At 33.3% G+C, this 20,487-nt stretch overlaps 1 protein-coding gene across 2 annotated transcripts; it reads right to left on the bottom strand.

Moving 5' to 3' along the window:
* Nucleotides 1-329: 329 nt before the first annotated feature.
* On the bottom strand, nt 330-15,713 carry LOC111510817 (odorant receptor 4). Of its 2 annotated transcripts, XM_023166767.2 has the most exons (6): nt 15,197-15,713; nt 14,882-15,074; nt 14,596-14,695; nt 14,438-14,542; nt 8,301-8,456; nt 330-497 (listed from the first exon to the last, which is right to left on the bottom strand). In XM_023166767.2, the coding sequence occupies exons 1-6, from the start codon at nt 15,690-15,692 to the stop codon at nt 432-434; spliced, it is 1,116 nt and encodes a 371-aa protein (XP_023022535.2). In that variant the 5' UTR covers nt 15,693-15,713; the 3' UTR covers nt 330-431. The 2 variants fall into 2 exon arrangements, 1 of the variants encoding a protein (XP_023022535.2); XR_012467027.1 differs by lacking the exons at nt 8,301-8,456; nt 14,438-14,542; nt 14,596-14,695; nt 14,882-15,074; nt 15,197-15,713 and adding an exon at nt 8,065-8,258.
* Between the last annotated feature and the right edge of the window lie 4,774 nt (nt 15,714-20,487).

Raw genomic sequence — 20,487 nt, 5'->3', positions numbered from 1 at the left:
ATTTCAACTGATTCTTTCTAAGATCTACACAGACAGGATAACCTAAACAGTGAACATTTCCTTAGTAAGTTGGTATTGCTGCTGCTGCTGCTATGAAGTAAATGCACCGCATGGACACCCTGAGTAACATACTTGAATATTATTAATTACGATGAAAAACTCATCTCATTACATTCTCAAAATATGTAGTCGATGAATTTTTGAGTTGACCGAATTATCGTAAAAAAAATCATTCATCTAATTTACAATTATATGTCGAAGTCATACAACTGAAAACAATTGAGAACTAAACATTAATAGTAGAAAGTAAAGGAGTTTGCTTATATGTATGTGATTTATTGAACATCGAACATAATGTGTTATACTTATCATTAAACTATTAAAATTTTCATATTTCCTCTCTTGTGGGTTGTGCTACAGAACTCTTGATGTTAATTTTGATTTTTTCGATACAATGTCTGCATCAGTGTAAAATACGAATAGGAAGTTCTAATCACCTGCAACAAGGAATCAATCAATTTCATGGAACTAACATATAAATAGGAATACAGAATCAGTTGTTTCTTTCTCATTGCCAACAAAATTACTTTCATTCCTCAAATGAAATTGAAAATACTTTTGGTGTGTTCCACACCACCGAAGTGCAAAATGAAGACTTTAGTTGGAGACTTTTTTGAACTTCAATCAAATTTTTGTGGAGATATATATTCAAAGTTATTATTTGACAACAAAATACAATATATATAATTATATGTAAGGTTTTTTGTTTTGATACTTATTAGTTCTTATGAAATCATTAGGCTGATACTGTTCTATAAGGTTGTTCATTGTAACATATTGAAGGGATATGCGCTCACATTGATCATCTCAAATATAGTAATCACACCTTAAAAGGTAAGAACTCGTTAGTCCTTTTAGTTTAGTTCACATGTACTTTTTTTGTAACATTTTTCAGCCCTGTCCAAAAGTACGACCAAGGTGTCATTCGATTCGTATTTTTGCCTAGAAAGTTTAAGGAAAGGTCCGAAAACGCGCCAATACAAATCAAAAAAGTTATAAACAATTAAGAGAAAAAAAATGGGGCTTTCGTTTTTTCTCAATATCTCGGAAAATTTTCAAAATTTTGGAAATTTGAAAAAAAGATCTGAAAAGATCAATGAATTTGCGTGAAAAAAGTTCTGACTCCCGAAACTGTATCTCGATTATTTATAATTTTTACAGAGCCCTGAAAATAGAGCCAAAAGCGGGTAGTCTGGCTTCCGCGCGCCTTTCGTCACTCTGACATAAAAACAAAAAAAAATATTTAAACATATTAAATGTAAATATTAAGGAATGAAAAAATTCATGTAATGTTGGGATACATCAATAAACAATAATCCGTAGTCAAAAAATTTGTATCTCAATTTTAACGTTAATTATAAATTTGTTAATTAATAACTTTTTCTGAATTGAAAGTTAATATAAAAATCCCCATAATTATTAAACTAAAACCCTGGCATTTTTTCCTTTGGTGAAGTTATCCTTAATAGGCAAAAAAATAGATTACCGTTGCCAAAATAAAAAAATTGTTTTTTTCTATTTTTTTATTGACAATTGAAAATTATAATTTGATAAAAAATACATTACAAAATTTTTTTTCTAATATTTCATTGTTTCAATGTCTCATGACTGAAAACTAATTGATAATATTTTTTAAAAAAATTTTACAGCTATTGGTAATGAATTTATTATTGTACATTGTTTATAAGCAATTCAAAATTTTTTTTTTTGCATTATGTTGATTGAAAAAAATCATAATTTTTAGAAAAAAAAAAGGTTTCTTAAAAAAATTTCTTTGTTGCTAAAAAATGCGTTTGTTAATCATTTTTTGCAACTAAATATTAAAATTAAGGAACCGTTTTTTTTTGAAATCATAAATTCTATTGTTCTTTAAGGTTTTGAAAAAAATTTTTTTATTCTTTTTTTAATTGTTTTTTCAAAAAAAAATTTGTTATAAACAAATTATTTTATTTTTTTTTATTCTTCAATACTTTGTTCTATATCAAAAGTAACTATGTGTTTTTTTTATTCATTCTATTTTTTATAGAACTGTAATATTGTGATACCTTGATACTTATCTTTTTCATTCGCTCATTCGCTTTTATAATTATAATAACTTTCAAACTATTGCAGTTATGATAAATATGCTTCAAGTCTTTTGTGTTCATTATGAATTTATTAACAATTTAAGCCTTCTACTATAGTTCTAGTCCTATTATTTATTTAATTATTGATCGTTATTTATTAAAAAAAATATGTTCAAGTCTTTTCAACATAAACTTCGTGTCATGTAACAATAAATCATGAGGATTTTATTACTTGCACTTTTAGTAGTTGTAGGATCATTAACATTCACTTATTGTCATATTTGTGAGGAGTTTAAGTATGATTGCGAAATCAAAGACTGCGATCAACTTAGCAACTTTACCTCCAACAACAATACCAACACATTTACACTCATTTAGGACGTATCACCAAGTTCAGTTTTGGATTGGTAATTATAATTTGAATCCGAAAGATTGGGGTTGGATCAAATCTGAAACAATGTTCCTGCCGATAAAAACAACGGAAAAATTGGCGCCTGACGACTTACTTAAGCTGGTTAATTGTGCCTGCATAAAAGAGTGTAATAATCGATGTGGATGTAAAAAAGCTGGGCTTCCTTGCTCATCTTCATGCAAAAATTGTGAAGGTGAAACAAACAGTACAAGGCCATCACTTGATGATGACAATGATGATACTGATATCATGATCGGTCGATTAAATGCTATCGATAGTAATCCCGATGGAAATGAAGACGACCTTAATGATTATCAAGATTTTCCAGTAGGAGTTCAAGAATATTGTGAACCGATACTTGAAGAAGTCGAAGAGGAGGAGGTTCAAGGAACATCACGACAAGAAAATACAGAAGAAACCACAGATGATGAGCCACCGCCACTAAAACGATCTAAAAGATTACAAAAAAAATAATAATTGAAAAAACTTTCAACTGTACTGAACATGATTTAATAAATTTTAAAAATAACTTTCAGTATGTTTTTGATTTAGTAAATTCCCTGAAAACTTTAAATTTTCCTTTTTTCAATAAATAACGATCAATAATTAAATGAATAATAGGACTACAACTTTTGTAAAAGGCCTAAATTGTTAATAAATTCATGATGAACAAAAAAGATCAAAAGCATATTTGTCATAACTGCAATAGTTTGAAAGTTATTATAATTATAAAAGCGAAGGAGCGAATGAAAAAGACAAGTATCAAGGTATCACAATATTGAAAGTTTTATAAAAAATAGAATAAATTGAAGAAACACATAGTTACTTTTATTATAGAACAAAGCATTGAAAATAAAATTGTTTACAACGAATTTTTTTTAAATAAACAATTAAAAAAAGAATGAAAAAAAGATTTTTCAAAACCTTGAAAAACAATAGAATTTGTGATTTAAAAAAGAAACGGTTCCTTAATTTTATTATTTAGTTTCAAAAAACGATTGTTAATCAACAAACGCATTTTCAGCAACTAAGAAATATGTTTAAAAAACCATTTTTTTCTAAGAATCATGATTTTTTTCAATTAACATAATGCGAAAAAAAAAATTTGAATCGCTTATAAAAAATGTATTTGTTTATAATAAATTTATTAACAATAGCTGTGAAAAATAAAAAAAAAATATTAATCATCAGTTTTTAGCCATGAGACATTGAAACAATAAAAAAAATTGTAATGTATTTTTTATAAAATTATAATTTTCAATTGTTAATAAAAAAATTGAAAATAACAATTTTTTTTATTTTGGCAACGATAATCTATTTTTTCGCCTATTAAGGATAACTTCACCAAAGGAAAAAAATGCCAGGGTTTCAGTTTAATAATTATAGGGATTTTTATATTAACTTTCGATTCAGAAAAAGTTATTAATAAACAAATTTATAATTAACGTTAAAATTGGGATAAAAATTTTTTGACTGCGGATTATTGTTCATTGATGTATCCTAACATTACATGAATTTTTTCATTCCTTAATATTTACATTTAATATGTTTGAATAATTTTTTTTGTTTTTATGTCGGAGTGACGAAAGGCGCGCGGAAGCCAGACTACCCGCTTTTGGCTCTATTTTCAGGGCTCTGTAAAAATTATAAATAATCGAGATACAGTTTCGGGAGTCGAGACTTTTTTTACGCAAATTCGTTGATCTTTTCAAATCTTTTTTCAAATTTCCAAAATTTTGAAAATTTTCCGAGATATTAAGAAAAAACTAAAGCCCTATTTTTTTTCACTCAATTGTTTATAACTTTTGTAATTTTTATCGGCGCATTTTCGGAGCTTTCCATGAACTTTCTAGGCAAAAATACGAATCGAATGACACCTTGATCGTAATTTTTGGACAGGGCTGAAAAATGTCACCAAAAAGAGGTAAACCGAGTACATGTGAACCAGACTATTAGCTCGCTCGTTAACGAAAAAACAGATTTTAACATATTGACAGATTTTGAAAACTGTTTTACAAGTGCATTCATTTACTTTACTTGTTTGTATGTTTTTCAACGAGCAAGAAATGTGGCCATAATTTGCGATAATAATATTTGTCGACAAGAGCCGAAGGCGATCATTGTAAATCATTCGACTGAGTAAACAGCATTTTCCGTTAGTAGAGTACTATTTTTCTATGACTTCTAAGATAAATATTTTTAAATTAGATTTATTTGCTACCATTGAAGAAGCGACCTAAGAAAACATTCAAAAAAATTTTTTATTCGGCACTTCAGTCCAATGTTCTTAGAACTTCTATAAGAAGAAGCTGACAAGTCGGTGTGATAAGATATTGGAGTTTTTGATTACTCACAATTTTTTATACAGTGTGTAAAAGCCAAATGGAATGAAGTCATTATTTCGTTTACCGTACATATTTTAAAAAATCATGAAACACCTCAAATGTAAATTATAATTTGACATTCTTCGACGTAAAATGCCACCCTTACCTTCAACCCCCGTCGAATGACAGATACAACTACAAATTTTTTAAATGGGAGGAAGTATAGGTTTGTGATATATCGCTTGAAAGGTCTCTTCATTCTCTATTCAAAAATGTTATCGATTTATGTTCATTGCAACAATTAGAATAAAATAAATTGAAATCATGTGGTTACCGAAATTCGATAAAATACACTCAAAATCTAAAATGTAATGCAAAATGTAATGAAATGTAGAATACGAAAAAGAACTGTGGATGTTAACGAATGAGATGTTCAAAAGTTCACCGCGAACGTCTTGGCAACATCCTATAATCTCAAATAAAACTGTCTTCTAACATTATTTAACATATCAGGCGTGACTGACCTAATCGCAAGCGTTATTCGTTCTTTTAATTCAATCAAATCAGAAGGTTTAATTTCGTACAAATTGCTCTTTACATATCCCCATAAAAAGAAATCTAATGATGAAAGATCAGGTGATCGTGCTGGCCATTCAATCGATCCTAGTCTCCTTATCCACCGAATGTTTTGTCGAAGTATTGCCGGACCATAACTTGGTAATGTGGTGGTGAAACCATATCATATTCACTGGAACTTGAGGGTTTCCTAGATCAGGATATAAATTTGCTAAAGTTGGAATGACATCATTTTGAAGGAGTGCCAAATGATTATCGTCATTCAAGTTGCTCTCAATGAAATAGATACCACTGCCCAAACATTAACCTTTTGAGGGTATTGCGATTGTTCTCTCATCCAGTGAGGATTTTCGTTGACCAGTAGCGGCAATTTTGCCGATTAGCATGACCGTTAAGAGGCAAAGTACACTCATCAGAAAACCTAACATGTTCTAATTGGATGATATTTTATACAATACAACATGTCAATCATTTGCTCACAAAAATAAGTTATTCTATCAAAATCGTCTTCCATGAGCTCTTGAGTAGGTCATTTCATAGGAATGCATTTTATTTTCTTTTATTATGTTTACTATCCATGTATGGCTATCATTGAATGTAGTGGATGTCTGTCTACTCTATGTATGTGGGTTTTTCTCAAACTCAAGCATCCCATCTAATATGAGTTCATGACTCATTGCATGGACAGTTGCTTTATTTTGTCTGCCCCACATGACCAAGCTCGCGAAACTGCTTCTCTATTTTGCTTATTGTTCCTTGAGATATGGGCTGTGAATTAGAAAATTCCTCATGAAATAGGCGAGCTACTTCCTGTTGTGTTCGGGTTTTATCTCCGTAACCAATCATTTGTAAAATTGTTTTTTTATGCATTTCCGTTAAACTAACCATCAGTCAGACTTGCAGTCAACGAACTTTGAAGTTGAATTAAAATAATTACAAATAATGTAACATACAAAACAAGTTGACAAGGCGTTTTAAACTAAGATTGCCACGAAATTTATTTACAGTTTTTTAAAGGATACCACCTAAAAAAAACATTGCTATGGTTTTTGCTTACTTTCTTTTTATGATTACCTCAACATAAAATAAATTTTGAGTATATTGCAATGAGTTTTGAGTATAGTTCATTGAATTTCGGTAACCACATGATTTTAGTTTATTTTATCTAAATTGTTGCAATAAACTGGAAAGCGATAACATTTTTTAATAGAGAATGAAGAGATCTTTCAAACGATATATCACAAGCTTATACTTCCCATTCAAAAAATTAGGAGGTGTATGGGGGTTGAAGGTAGGGGTAGCATTTTCCCGTTGAAGTATAATTTAAATTTGACGTTGTTCAGGATTTTGTTTAAATATGTACCTTAACCTTAATAATCAATTTATTCCATTTGGCTTTTACACTCTGTATAGAAAAATGCATTTTTTTGTCACATTACCTTTTTCTAGTGGGATAGAAACGTTTTTCACTTACCGAGTCATGTTTCAAAATGGAGTGTCGATTTAATGAAAAAGTGTTTCGAGGTAGGACATTTTCAACTGTTAAGTCATGAATTTGCTCTTTGTGATTGGACTCTAGGTAATGTGTTATGAATCTGATCAACTGTCATTGTTTCGAATGTTTAACTTTCTTATTAGTCAGTGGGCTATGCTTAAAGACTGGCAGTAAACAAATCTAAAGAAATGAACTTTAAACGTTCAAGCCAGTCTCGAATATACCTACATAGTAGGTATAATCCAACGCCCTTCGTGGTATTAGCCAGGGGAGCAGTTGTTTTCTGATAGGCGTCAGTCCATTCAACCTACTGTGTAAGTATATTCGGGAATGGCTTGAACGTTTAAAGTTCATTTCTTTAGATTCGAATGTTTAAGTTATGTGTCATTTTGGCTAGTTACTCAACAAGAAACGGTTACATAATTGATACTTTTTGCAATAGCCATAGAAAAAAATCCTTATCCACCGTTGCATATACATATGAACGCGTGCGATCGTGTTCATATGTATTATAAATCAACAAAGAAGAACAAAAACTGAATATTTCTACTTGTACATGACATGTGATAACGACAGTAATATAATTTTTAAAACAAATATGGGTGTTCTTGTAGCATCAGTCTTCTGTGAAAATATTAACTGAATTTGAATTTTGTAGGTAATTTATCAGTGGAATCGACAGTAAACTCAATTCACGAATACCAAAGATAAACGAGGCTCCTTGAGATATGTTGCAAAGTCAAGCTTTGCCATCAACGATCGAACGAGATGCGTTTTCTGTCTTTTTCTGCCTTTCATTGCAAAGCAACCTGATGAATCAGGAATCGAAAATAAAGCATTCGTCTAGTTTTGGATGTAGAATGTTTTGTTTTTAGGATCTGGTTTTACATGTATCAGAATATTTCCAAAACGAGTTTTTTGTTATTTGCTCTGGAAAAATTTTATTTCTAATGTTATTATCGAAGAAGTAGAGAAAAAAATCTTACTAATATGGCGGTATATAAAATGACTTTGTGTCTATGGTATCTTGTAAAAACTGTTTATTTGGTTCAAATTGATGTAAATGTTTGAAAGCAAAACAAATTGGGTTCTAGGAAATATATATCTGAAGAATGTTCAAAAATTACTCACCGATGTAAAAGATTGTAAAGACAACATTGAAAATTTCCCGACCTTGAGGACTAAAGGTTGTTTACTGCGTTCCATTATGGTAATTATTGTCTAATATGGCGGTATATAAAATGACTTTGTGTCTATGGTGTCTTGTAAAAACTGTTTATTTGGTTCAAATTGATGTAAATGTTTGAAAGCAAAACAAACTGGGTTCTAGGAAATATATATCTGAAGAATGTTCAAAAATTACTCACCGATGTAAAAGATTGTAAAGACAACATTGAAAATTTCCCGACCTTGAGGACTAAAGGTTGTTTACTGCGTTCCATTATGGTAATTATTGTCTTTCTTGTCTCCAAATCTGATTCAAACCATTTGAATTCATAGCAAGCATCTCTTATTGCTGAACTCTGAAAAGTATTTAGAAATGCATTGGGTTGAAACGAACATTTTTATTTCAGTTTTATACAAATCCAGTATAAGTTTTCATGAATATATTTGAAAATTTATGATGCGCGAAAAACTTCCATTTATTTATGTATTTATTTATTCAAAATTTGGGATACAAACAGGTAAATACCCATAGAAGCATCCACTAATATTAGTGGTTACAGAGATACTTGGTGTCAGTAGATACAAGAAAAAAAATAAATTGATAAATTTCGTATTCATTTTTGCTATGTGTTGAATATTCTTTTCATAGTTATTTTAAAGTAATTCAACGTAATAGAGAAAACATCTACGCTACTACAGTATTTGTTGAAAGAATCACATATTTTAGTAATGGGGGAGTTTTTGCTCAGATTCATGTTGAAATTCGGACTGGCAAGTAATTTTCTGTTTCTAGTGTTCCTTTGAGAAACGTAATGAAAAATCATGCATACTGGATTGGGTGAATCATAACAGTTTGACATAATCTTATAAATAGAAACTAGGTCGGTTATTATTCTTCGTTGTCTTAGAAGTTGTATTTAGTAGTGAGAACGAATTTCGCTAAGCCAAGTGTTACATAAGTCTCCGATATTTTGAAGTGCAAAAACCATACAAATCTGTTCTGGAATTTTTCTAGTTGTACTTTATGTGTATTATAATGTGGGCTCCATATAACACTTCCAAAATTAGGTTTACTGTAAACAACTGTAAAGAGATGGATGTAGCCGTTACTACGTGGTAGGAAATCATAATGAAGAAAAGAGAAATGAAACTTTCTATGTTTTTCACCACTTTTATTTGTAACTAACGTTAGTGCAGTTTCGTCCTATACGGACATTTTGAAACTCATACAATAAACTAGTTTTCTCTTTTCTTCAACTGTAAAGAGTTTTGATTGCAGACTCGTTTTTGAAGTCTTTGCATATTTCGCAGAAAAATCCCAAGGTTTTGCTGCATGAATTTATTACATAATCCAAAAAGGGATTAAAAGGCGATTGTGAAGGTAGGATGAAAGCCATCTAAGGAGTTCTTCCTGTATACCTATTCCAGCAAGTTTTCAAATAGGAAGGTTATGGTCGACTTTATTAAATGCCTTACTGAAATCAGTAAGTAATGAACAAAGATCATTTTATTATTTCAATAGCCACTGACAACAGTCGTGAGAAATTAATATCCACACAATACGCCAAAAAACGAATCTAATGCTAAAACGTGTACTGAAAGAATGATTTTGACAATAATATAGAAACAAAATAACAATAAATACATTATAAAATAGGAAATGTTCATGTTGCGAAATAGAAATTACAAGGGTAGAGCATAAAAATTGATGAAACTGCATGTAAACATTATTCGCAAATTATATCTCGCTTATTTAGTCTCTGGTTATCCCTTCGAGATACCGGGAGTTCTATCGTTGTAGCATCACCTTGTCATGGTAATGCGAGGCTCTGCCGAGATTCATCTACTTTCCCTAGCAAATCGTAGGACTTTCATGGACAGAGTAAATTTGAATACTTTTTCTGACGCTGAGTCTACAGATGAGATGGATGTCGAGCTTACGACTCCAACTGATCTTCCTGTAACTCCTGATCCAATAACTGAACCTACAAACAACTTGGTGGTGAGCCAGGAAACGACTGAGTCGTCTCCTCAAGAACGGAGTACTTTATGAAACCGCCTTGAACCAAATTCTTTAGCTACCATAGCTACCATAGTTTCTGCACCATCGAAAACTTTCTGATTTCTCGACTGGATGGACTGCCGAATGGAAGGCAGCTGCAAATCTCTGCGGATGGCTTCATTCCGCACGAATCAAGGAGCATTCACAATCATCCTTATTATCTTGTTTTGTAACCTTTCCAGAATGGAAATGGTGGACGAAGCCGCTTGTTCTCAGACGCCTGAAGCATACATGATGACAGACTTGAACATCGTATTGTAGATGGTAATTTTGTTTTTTAGACTCATTTTTTATTTTCTGTTTATCAGAGGGTACAGACGTGCTATCCGACCCTCGATCTTTGATGTGACGCACGTTATGTGCGGGTTCCAAGTGAGCCTATGGTCTATTAGAAGGCCGAGGTACTTTACCCGCGCTTGCCAGTTAATCTCCTTTCTAGAAATTCTCACTTTTCTGCCGGAGAATATTTCAGTCTTCCCATGGTTATTGCCTGAGTCCAATGCACGTTGCATATAGACGACACCGAGCTCCCGACCCATGGACGATGGGAGGAGAGCCGTGTCATCGGCGTAGAGAGATATCTTCACACGCTCGGACCTCGGAAGGTCACTGGTGTAAAGTGAGTACAACGTCGGAGAGAGCCCCCTGTGGTACTCCAGCAAAGATCTCTCTGTTATCAGACAGAGATCCCTCTACTCTAACCTGAAATGTCCTGTCTTTCAGGAAGGACCCGATCCACCGGAAGAGGCTCCGAGGTAGGTCGAACGCGTTTAATTTGAGCAGAAGACCTTCGTCTAATAGGACAATATGCACTTTTTCATTTGTGTTCAACTCGCGGATGGTGTTTTCGACCAGCCTTAGAGCCTGTAACTCAGTGAGGTGGTCTCTCCTGAAGCCAAACTGTTCATCAGGCAGAACATTTCGGTCCTCAACTTCTTCGTTGAGCCTTTGGAGAACGACTCTTTCAGCCAGCTTAGCCGCCGAAGAGAGTAGACTTATCGGGCGGTAGTTCTGTGGGAACAGCGGGTTCTGACCCTGTTTTGGGATCATGACGACGACCGCATGCTTCTACCTACTGCGGAAGTGTCTGAGGGCTAACGAACTATTAATTATATTCAGTAAGCACTCGACGCATTTGTCTGGGAGCCTCTTCAACAACTTGTTAGTTATTGAGTCGACCTCCGGTGCTTTCTTAGCCTTTGCGGCCCTGATATATCCCTTCAGCTCTCCCACAGAAGCTGGACGGATGTCGTCATCGTCATCTTCCCTGAGAAGTCGGTGAACCCGGTCTTCCAACAGCATATCGCGATCGATGTCGTCATCGTCGTCAACGTTAAGCTGAAATTGACGTTCCATCGAATCAGCAAAGGCTAACGCTTTGTCGGCGGGGGAGTAGCATACTCCGCGCTCTCCGTGAATGGGTGAGAGAGCAATCTTCTTCCCCTTGAGCCTGCGAGTGACTCACCAAAGCTCGTCACTCCAAGGTTCAAAGGATTCCAAAAGCTCTTCCCACCTTTCGTTTCGATGATCAATGATGGCCTGCTTGACTTGGTTGGCCATCCTGTTTGCCGCAATTTTATGCCTTGGGAAAAGGTTTCGCTGATAGAGCCTTCTCAGGCGATTTCTCTCTCGTATCAAGGCTTTGATACGAGGGGGAAACTCATTATAGCTCCTCAGCGGACACTCCTCCCTGGAGGTGGCCGCTCGAAACGCATCATTTATTGGCGGATGGGAAGAGTTAACAACGTTTTTCCTGGTCCAGATGCAGAGGTTCGAGTCGCCAGTGAGCAGTGAAGCGTGCCGTAACAAAACTATGTCCACTTCCTGAAGTCGAAGTGGCTGCGATAGAGTGAAGATATGCGTTCCACAAACTGTTATGTAGAATAGATTGTAGGTTACTTTAATTATATATAGTGCATTGATTCAGTATTTTCTGTTGAAAGGCACCCTTTCATGGCAGGGGTATGTTCAGAATATGATAACTTTTTATATTTTGTGTAGACGTTCAAGATCTGGCAACATTTACTGTCTTGGATTTGTAGGCGAATGTTTTCTCGTTATCGAACAACTGCATCACCCTTAGGTAGGTAAGGTAGATTTCTGACCCTTGCCACATGTTGGGTTTTAGATATTTGAAGTGGTGTTAATAGTAACATTTTGTGTGATTCAAACAGAGTAAAATAACATACAGTCCACGAAGGTTGTGTTGTTATCATCTAAGAAAGTGAACAATAAATACAGAATAATTGGAGTTCGAATTCAAGGGGATAAACCCCAACAACTCTTATTTCCATTTTTGTGCTCAGGTGTGGCCACAGCCATTATGAAAGATAAAGGAAAATGTCCCTGTTCTAGTGATTTATTGACTATGAAGGTAAGTGGATGTGCCATGTATTTCGAGACAAGTTTTAGGGTTTCTGCTTTCATATTATCAATCCCAGGAGCTTTCTTGTTCTTCAGTTGAGAGATAATTTCCTTTATTTTATTTTATATTGCAGGGTTCAGGAACAATGAGTGGTTGCACACCATTTTTTTCTGAATATTGTATGTTTCTATTAAATTTTTTGACAAATCTTTTCCAACAGAGATAAAATATTCATTGAAGGTGTTGGCTATTTCGATAGCATCTGTTAGTTGTTCATTGTTTTTGGAAATTATTGATCTAATTGGTCTTTATTGATCAATACATCATTAATAGTTTTCCAGAGCTTTAGAGTCATTTCCTACTTCTACAAGACGGTTTCTGTAGTAAGCCGTTTTAGTATCCCTGATAATTTTGTCAATAGTTTTCTTGTAATTGTGATATTCGTTGATGAGGACATTGTTATTTGGGTCATTTTTTAATCTATGATATAAATAGTGTTTTTTTGTTCACAGAATTCACTAGGAATTTGATTATCCATTTTTTCCGTTTCCTGTGTTTGTTGTTTATTTTACATACCTTGTACATTTATGCAATTTTGTTGTTATGATTTTAATGAATTCATTTGTTCCAGAGTCGAGATCGCTACAGTGATAGATAGCATCCCAGCTAACATTTTGTATTTTACTGAAAAATCGTTGTAGATCGGGAACTCGGAACTGAATCTCATTAGGTAAACATGATGTACTCACATTCATATCTTGTTTTGGAAAATAATTATGATGTGTAATTTACGTGATATTCACTAAACTAACTGGAGCGATCGGTGATATGTACTTCACAGTATGCAGACCACACATACTCTATCTAATTTAGTTTAATCTTCTTCTTGAAGATGATCACTTGTTGATTGAAACACGTGTGAAACGGTTTGGTGTTGGGATTAAACTCCAGTAATATTTATATTTATCTTACTTATGAAATCAAGTTCGATTGGTTAATAGATCGGTGTAGTTACCTAAATTGACTTACCTAGTCACATCTGCATGTCAGGTAACCATGTACAGAAATAAGTAGGCAAGCCTGTCTAGGCATATTCTGTGTGTCAGAAAATATCAATTGAGATGAAATTCATTCGCTTATGAAAAGAGTGAGGGTGATGAAAATAGCTACGTGAACTCTTCTCTAGGCAAGTTATCATAGACAAGTTTATTAATAAATTATATTGATAAAAAATATATCTCATCAAGTTATCTGATGAGTAAAGGTCAATCTCCCACGGTCTTCTCTACTATATGAACAACGATGAACGACTCACTCTAATCATTCCGTTATCTATTCATTTGTATAGTAATTGAAACTGCTGCTAGCTAACTAGTTGATATTGATATTTGAATTTTGAATGATCAACAGTCGTTGGATAGCCAGTTGGTTATCCACTCATGAAGCCATTGCTACGCTGACTGCAGATTCCTTACCCGCCGTTTTCGAAATATAAAAATCTTGTACAAGTTGGGAAAACTAGTCATCAGCCTCCCATCAGAATTAGATATCAGTGTAACACGAAATACAATAATAGAGTATAGCTGTCGAGTCTGACATTCGATTCTTATTGTACGTGTAGCGCTATTGAAATGAATTCTGTTCGTGAATATAACCTTTTATATTTAGAAAGGGTTGATGACATGTAGGTTTTTCGACTACTTGCTTTGCATTACTTTCTTTATCTTTGAAACAGTTTGTGGTTTTGGGTTATTAGGCCGACGTCCGTGTTAATTTCTTACTAACGTTAGTGGTTGGCAACTTCAGAAGTCTGTGTTATCATTTTCAAGATTGGAGATACACTGTACAGAGGGTGAATATTTCCGTACTTATCATCTATGTGAATGGAAACGTGAAATACCTGCCATTACCTTTACTATGATTTCATTTCCGAACCAACAATACATAGCTAGTTGAATCATCATGGCAATGAAATACACTGTCATACGTACGAACTGCAAAGTCATAGGATCAACCTGAAAATTATCACGTATTACAATTCAGAGATAATACTTTAGCCAAATATTACGTGTACTAACTGAAATCCAAGGTTGCAAATGACAACTGCACTTGTAGCATACTGCGTTAATATTATCATAGAAAATACTTCGTTCAAAATTTCATGGTACCTGTGAAAGTTGAAGATTATTCAATTATTACCATTCTTAGCTGGAAATTCATCAACTTTCTACTTGATCAATTTTGATAACGAAAGTTTGGAGGAGATAGGAAGTTATAAGCACATCAATTTGATGGAAACATGGGAAGTGGAATATGTTATACTACTGTAATATTTCTCAATACTTTTACCATACCTTATTATTTTCACGTGATGTTTTACACAGCGTTTGAGTTCTGTTTTGATATAATCTGGCCTATATTTTTCATATTCATCACTCAAACCAATGATCTTTCTGTTGAGTATTTCTATCTGAGCAGCACATATTCTCATCAAACTCATAGCTAATATATCCATAGAAGAATTATTTGATGCTGCGCTGACCAAACCTTCAATATATACATATCAAACTACTACTCATATAATTATAGTCAGTTTTAGTTGGGAAGGCAGTTTAGAATAGAAGACACCGTTATAAATTGAAACTTCAGATATTGTTTAAAATACTCACCCATTACTTGAAAGGCATACATTACTGGTTTGAAGTTTCCTATGTAATAAGAAAACCTTAATGGTAAATCCGCCTCTGTAAACACTGGTACCAAACTGTAAAGCAAAATGGTTACGAGGCAGAGCGACTGATATACGTAACCAAGGAATTTGGAATACTTAACCGTTTGTTCAATAATGTTCCTCAAATGATTCGGACAATCGTTAAATTCCTTCAGTTTGATTGAACAAATCAAATTTTGTACAGCATCTGACTTGATTTTGAAAATGATCATCTTTATCAAGTAGGATACTGGTGATATTGTTATAGACAGGTGTTCAGATAGAATTTCATAGTCATCGAAGTGATTAGTAAATTCCGCTAGCAAGCTGAGATTGAATAATATATCCACACAGAATAACATCCTCTGAAAAATCGTTGTTTTGGCTCCTGGCCAGTGTCCAGATAGAGTGAAAAATTTATTTGGTATGCTTATAGCTTCGATGATATTGCTCATGTTTTGTTTTTATAATCCACAAGTTCTGAAATGTACCAATGTTAATGATATACAATCTTATTTCATTCAGAAAGTAATTTTTAAATAAAAATAAAATGTAAATGGATATTATTCTTCAATGCTCCTAATAAAATTGTACACATAGTCATATTAACAACCAAATGATACTTCGTTTACGGTTGTATACATGTGTTTATTTTTGAATATCAAATGATCCGCATAATTGAGTTTTTGTCTCCTTCTTCATCATCATCATCACTCTGTAGAAGAACTCAATCGTCATGTTGTCGACTGTATGCAGGTAAACCGAAGGAGTGAGCACAGATGTTTTTGATATAATTTTCAGCACTCAACTGTGTAGATGAGAGTTTTGACAAATTTCAAAGTTCTCCGTCGCACGCATGCGCTATATTACATAACATGCCAATCTCAATACCGTTATCATTATCGTTAGCGTCCTTTTGCCACGTTGTCATTTGATGTGCTGCACATACATATACGACATTTATTAATATTCACATAAAGTGAGTGGGCATAGTTGGAGATTGGCTGTGAATTAAATTATCTAAAAGAACAATTCGTGCAGGTCAGTCAGGATTCTTTACTGAAGTTATTCCTGCATATGCAGGAAGAATCTTGCACTGACATCTCTCGGATACAATCCAATGCCCTTCGTGGTATTAGCCACGGGAGTATTTGTTTTCTGATAGATGTCAGTCCTTCAACCTACAGTGTAGGTGAGTTAAATATGACTTAGTGGGTGCCGTAGCATACTACTTATACTACCTATAATGATTCATTATTATATTGCAGAATATATAGAGAAGGAAACTTCATGTAATGATTCGCTTATCAAATAAATAGTTTGGCTACGGACGTTTCGACAGTTTTCATGTGCCCCTATGACATTGTTATGTCAGTTGAGCAGAAAGGAATGAATCAGATGAGAATTTCCACTATACAAAATATCGTGACCAAGCCCATGAAGGGTGTGCCATCAACTATACCCACATGATTGCAGTTGTATTTCATAATCTATCAGGCTCACTCCAGTATAACAGACTAGGTAAAACATTATGTTTCAATTCATCGATAGTATTCGAGTAATGAACATTTTTTTGAAGAAACTCTCTTTATTTCTCTCTGAATTCCCAAATTTGAAATCGTAATTCATAGATCTAGATGAAGAACAATTCAATCTCTCCGTGAAGGAAGGTGTAAGGCCGTATGAATATTTTGATTCATTTGATAAATTCATGGAACCTCAACTAACAATTATCGATGCTTTCTACGAACAAAACCGACAAAAAACATTGTCCCCTTCGTTCATACTACAGAGCTTCCAGTTTGAGAGACTTCGTTAACTTCTATATGGACATAGCCATTGTTCCCCTTTCAGAGGTACTCGAGCAATTTCTCTCGCGTACGAGAGAAATACGAACTTCATCCAGCACAATATTTTACTTTTCCAGGTTTCACATGAAATGCAATATTAAGGTATACAGAAGAAGAACCAAAGTTACCAACAGTTGAATATATATTTTTATTTGTTGAATGTGGAATTCTGGAAGGTTTGAGTCGAGTGTATGGAAGGAGCTAGCTATGCTCTTCAAAACCTGAATTTTATTTGATGTAATTTGGTATTTGTAATCAGTACTCAGTAAAAAGTATTTCTTCAAAAGAAGATCATAGGTTGCTTTGAAATTTTTATCTCTATTGGAAAAACTATTACTTTATGCCAACATCGCCATGTTCCACCAGAAAATCATACTTTTTTCAACAAAGAAATCAAATTTCTTGGCCTTTCAACATCATTTGTTTGACTATATCATTGCGAAGATGAACTATTTTGAATCAAGAAAATATAATATCATCTCAAAATCCACCACCTATTTGAAGGGAAAAATAAACTGTTTTAAATGGAGAGCAATATCAACTTGATCTGAACACATAATGTTTGTTTGAATTCAATACTGTATCCCTTCAAATAACTCGATTCGTTCATAACAAGAGTTTTGTGAATCTACATACAAAACTATATTATGATCGACTGAAAATAACAGGAATTTTGTATAGAATAAACAGGGTTTCTTTTAAACAAGTATTTCATTCATTTTAGTTTGAAAAAACCTGTGGTGCTCTGGTCTTTCTATGACCCTATTAAGTGAGAGGGAAGCGGGGAGCTTCCGTTGAAGGCATCGCACACGCGCCAGTATGTGATGTTGGTGTGTTGCGATTTTGAGGAGGAAGTGTTTTATGTGTCTGTAGGCAGTGCAATTTCTTTCTGATTATTTTGTATCTACCATAATGGAACAGATTTTACAAGACTGGGGTCTTCCACAGTTGAAAGATATTTTCATGGGTAAGTAATATAATTGGATAAAACTCCGCTATATCAGTAAGTACCGCGTTGTATACGTATACGTTCATTTTGCGAAAATTATACCAATGCTCCGTATTTTTTCACACATGCATTATTGCATTTGCCGAGCTCTGCAAGTGTATATTAATTTCAACTGAAAAATCATCCACGTTGATTCAAATTTGCCAATCTCTTGTTTTGAACATACATTTCATCGTGTTTCAAATAAGAGCATTTTCTCTAAATAAATTTTGATTTTCTCTTAGACCGAATTAATTTTTCATTGAAAGATAGAGGTACTTATAGTTTCGACAATAAATTATAATACAAAAAATACCAAAATAGGCACCAGTAGATATGAAAAGCTTCTATATGTGACAGCCACTTTTTGATTTCAACATGTAAATATTTGTTGAATTCCGAAACGTCTTTGCTTTCTGCAATCGCTTCAGAAATGTTTTTATGTTATTCATTGGGAACAAATTGAATATATCCTACTCAGCTTGAAATTATTTGATAGATTTCCTTTCGGAATGTAAGAAATAGATAGAAATATTACCAAACTCACTAGAGATGAAATATGAAATTCCAAAAACGTGAAAACAGTGAATGCTGTTATTTAGCGCTCACTTGGTGATCGAAACACGTGTCGAGGTGTTAAAGTTAAAACTGAGTTTTATTCTTCCTCTTTGAAGATGATCACTTGGTGATCGAAACACGTGTCGAGGTGTTGAAAATAACGATTTGGTGTTGGGAAAAAACTCCAGTAATATTCATTACTACACCAAAGGTTCCAAACAGTGCATCATAAGTATGTGTCATGCATAACGCATTTGATACAGGATGTCTCTTGTCAAATTATTATTTGCTCAACATGACCAATAATTTTCCTTCCCAGTCCTTCATTAGTCATTTCCAACAATTTTCAATAAACATTCTCTCATCTCATAAAAAACCAATTTAACTGTTATGAACAAATTTTGTGAAAAGTTTTCAAAGAAGCTATCAATTCTTCTTTGTTATCACATTTATGTTTAGCAAAATATACAGTGCGACCCACTGATAACGGAAAGCATCCTTGTAAAAAATACTTTTCAATCAATTAGGATCGTTTTTTCAGAAAGTACACATACAAAAAGTCTAGCTGAACAATATGTTACATGAAGGAGTCTTCGTTTTCTATGTTATGAAAAATGAGAAATAATGATTTTTTATTACTTTCTTTTGTAACTAACGTTACTGCAATTTCGCCCGATGTGGATATTTTCAAATTGATATAATAAACAGTTCATTGTATTAGTTTGAACTAATACAATGAACAGTTTATTGTATCAGTTTGAAAACGTCAATATAGGGCGAATCTGTGGTGACGTTAGTTACTACAGTTTCGCTCTTTAAAACATGGAAACTGGTTTCACGTAGTTTTGAGAAAGGTTTTGGTTTATCATTGTCCAAAATTTCATCGAAAACTGTTCATTATAGAAAAAGTTATGAGTGAAGGAAATTGGTTATTACTGCATCAAAAAAAACTAAAAAGCTCTCGAGTTGTGGAATATAGAATGCATACATGACATGAACAAGTAGGCTGTGTATTCGTACTTGAATTATAATTTTGTGAGTTACTACCTAAATTCATTTTTCGAAATGAAAATTTATAATGACTTGATCATTGTCAAATCAAGAAAAATCATTACTACGTTTACTCGTATTTCAGAAAATAATTACCGGAGTGGGAGAAGTTAGAAGAATATTCAATGACAGACATCGAAATAAAATAAAATTACCCAAACATTCGATTGTACTGGAGCTGCAATTCTGCATATTTCAAGAATAAATGTAGGAAGAAGAAATAGGAACAAAAGTGATCCAAATGAGACTTTGATGGTAGCTAACTTGGATTTGAACACACCTAGGAGAAATATTAGGCGATATCTGAAAATAAAAACAATTTGAAGTTTTTCAATACCAAAGTTCTTCGTACTCTGACATGAGATGATCAGGAAAAACATTTTGAACTTTGCTTATGGGCACAAGACGGATTCCTCAACTACATTTCTTGAAGAATATTTTACTAAGAAATAAAACTAGTTTCACAAAAAATAGAGTGGTTGGATGAAAAAATAGTCGCTATTGTCTTTTTTTTTGACGGCAATTCCGAAAATGTCCTGTAATTTTCAATGAAAGTACATATTGTCAAATGTACTCGATAAACATCCTATTACAGAAAAAACAATTTCATATATGCACTTTGATTGAACTGACCCGTTATTAATAACACTTTCCATGATAATAAACAATTTTCAGAAACATTTTTCATTTCCAGATGGGTTTCGCGAAGCTTTTTCGAGTACCTAGTATGTCGACCGTACTCGATGAACATCCTACTGCAGTGATAATAAATTTAAATATGCCACTGAATAGTTAACATTTGAT

Source organism: Leptinotarsa decemlineata, unplaced genomic scaffold, assembly GCF_025532065.1.
Source record: "Leptinotarsa decemlineata unplaced genomic scaffold, Ldec_3_MD MMD2_tig00026307_RagTag_RagTag, whole genome shotgun sequence".
NCBI classification, from domain to species: Eukaryota; Metazoa; Arthropoda; class Insecta; order Coleoptera; family Chrysomelidae; genus Leptinotarsa; species Leptinotarsa decemlineata.
The sequence above is the reverse complement of the archived record's forward strand: the minus strand, read 5'-3'. Positions and strand labels throughout refer to the sequence as shown.

Coding starts and splice junctions, on each gene's coding strand:
- LOC111510817 (XM_023166767.2), bottom strand. CDS start 15,692: ATGAGCAATATCATCGAAGCTATAAGCATACCAAATAAATTTTTCACT. Junction 14,543..14,595: donor TTGGATTTCAGTTAGTACAC/GTAATATTTGGC, acceptor GATAATTTTCAG/GTTGATCCTATGACTTTGCA. Junction 8,457..14,437: donor GAAATGAAATCATAGTAAAG/GTAATGGCAGGT, acceptor AATACTTTTCAG/AGTTCAGCAATAAGAGATGC.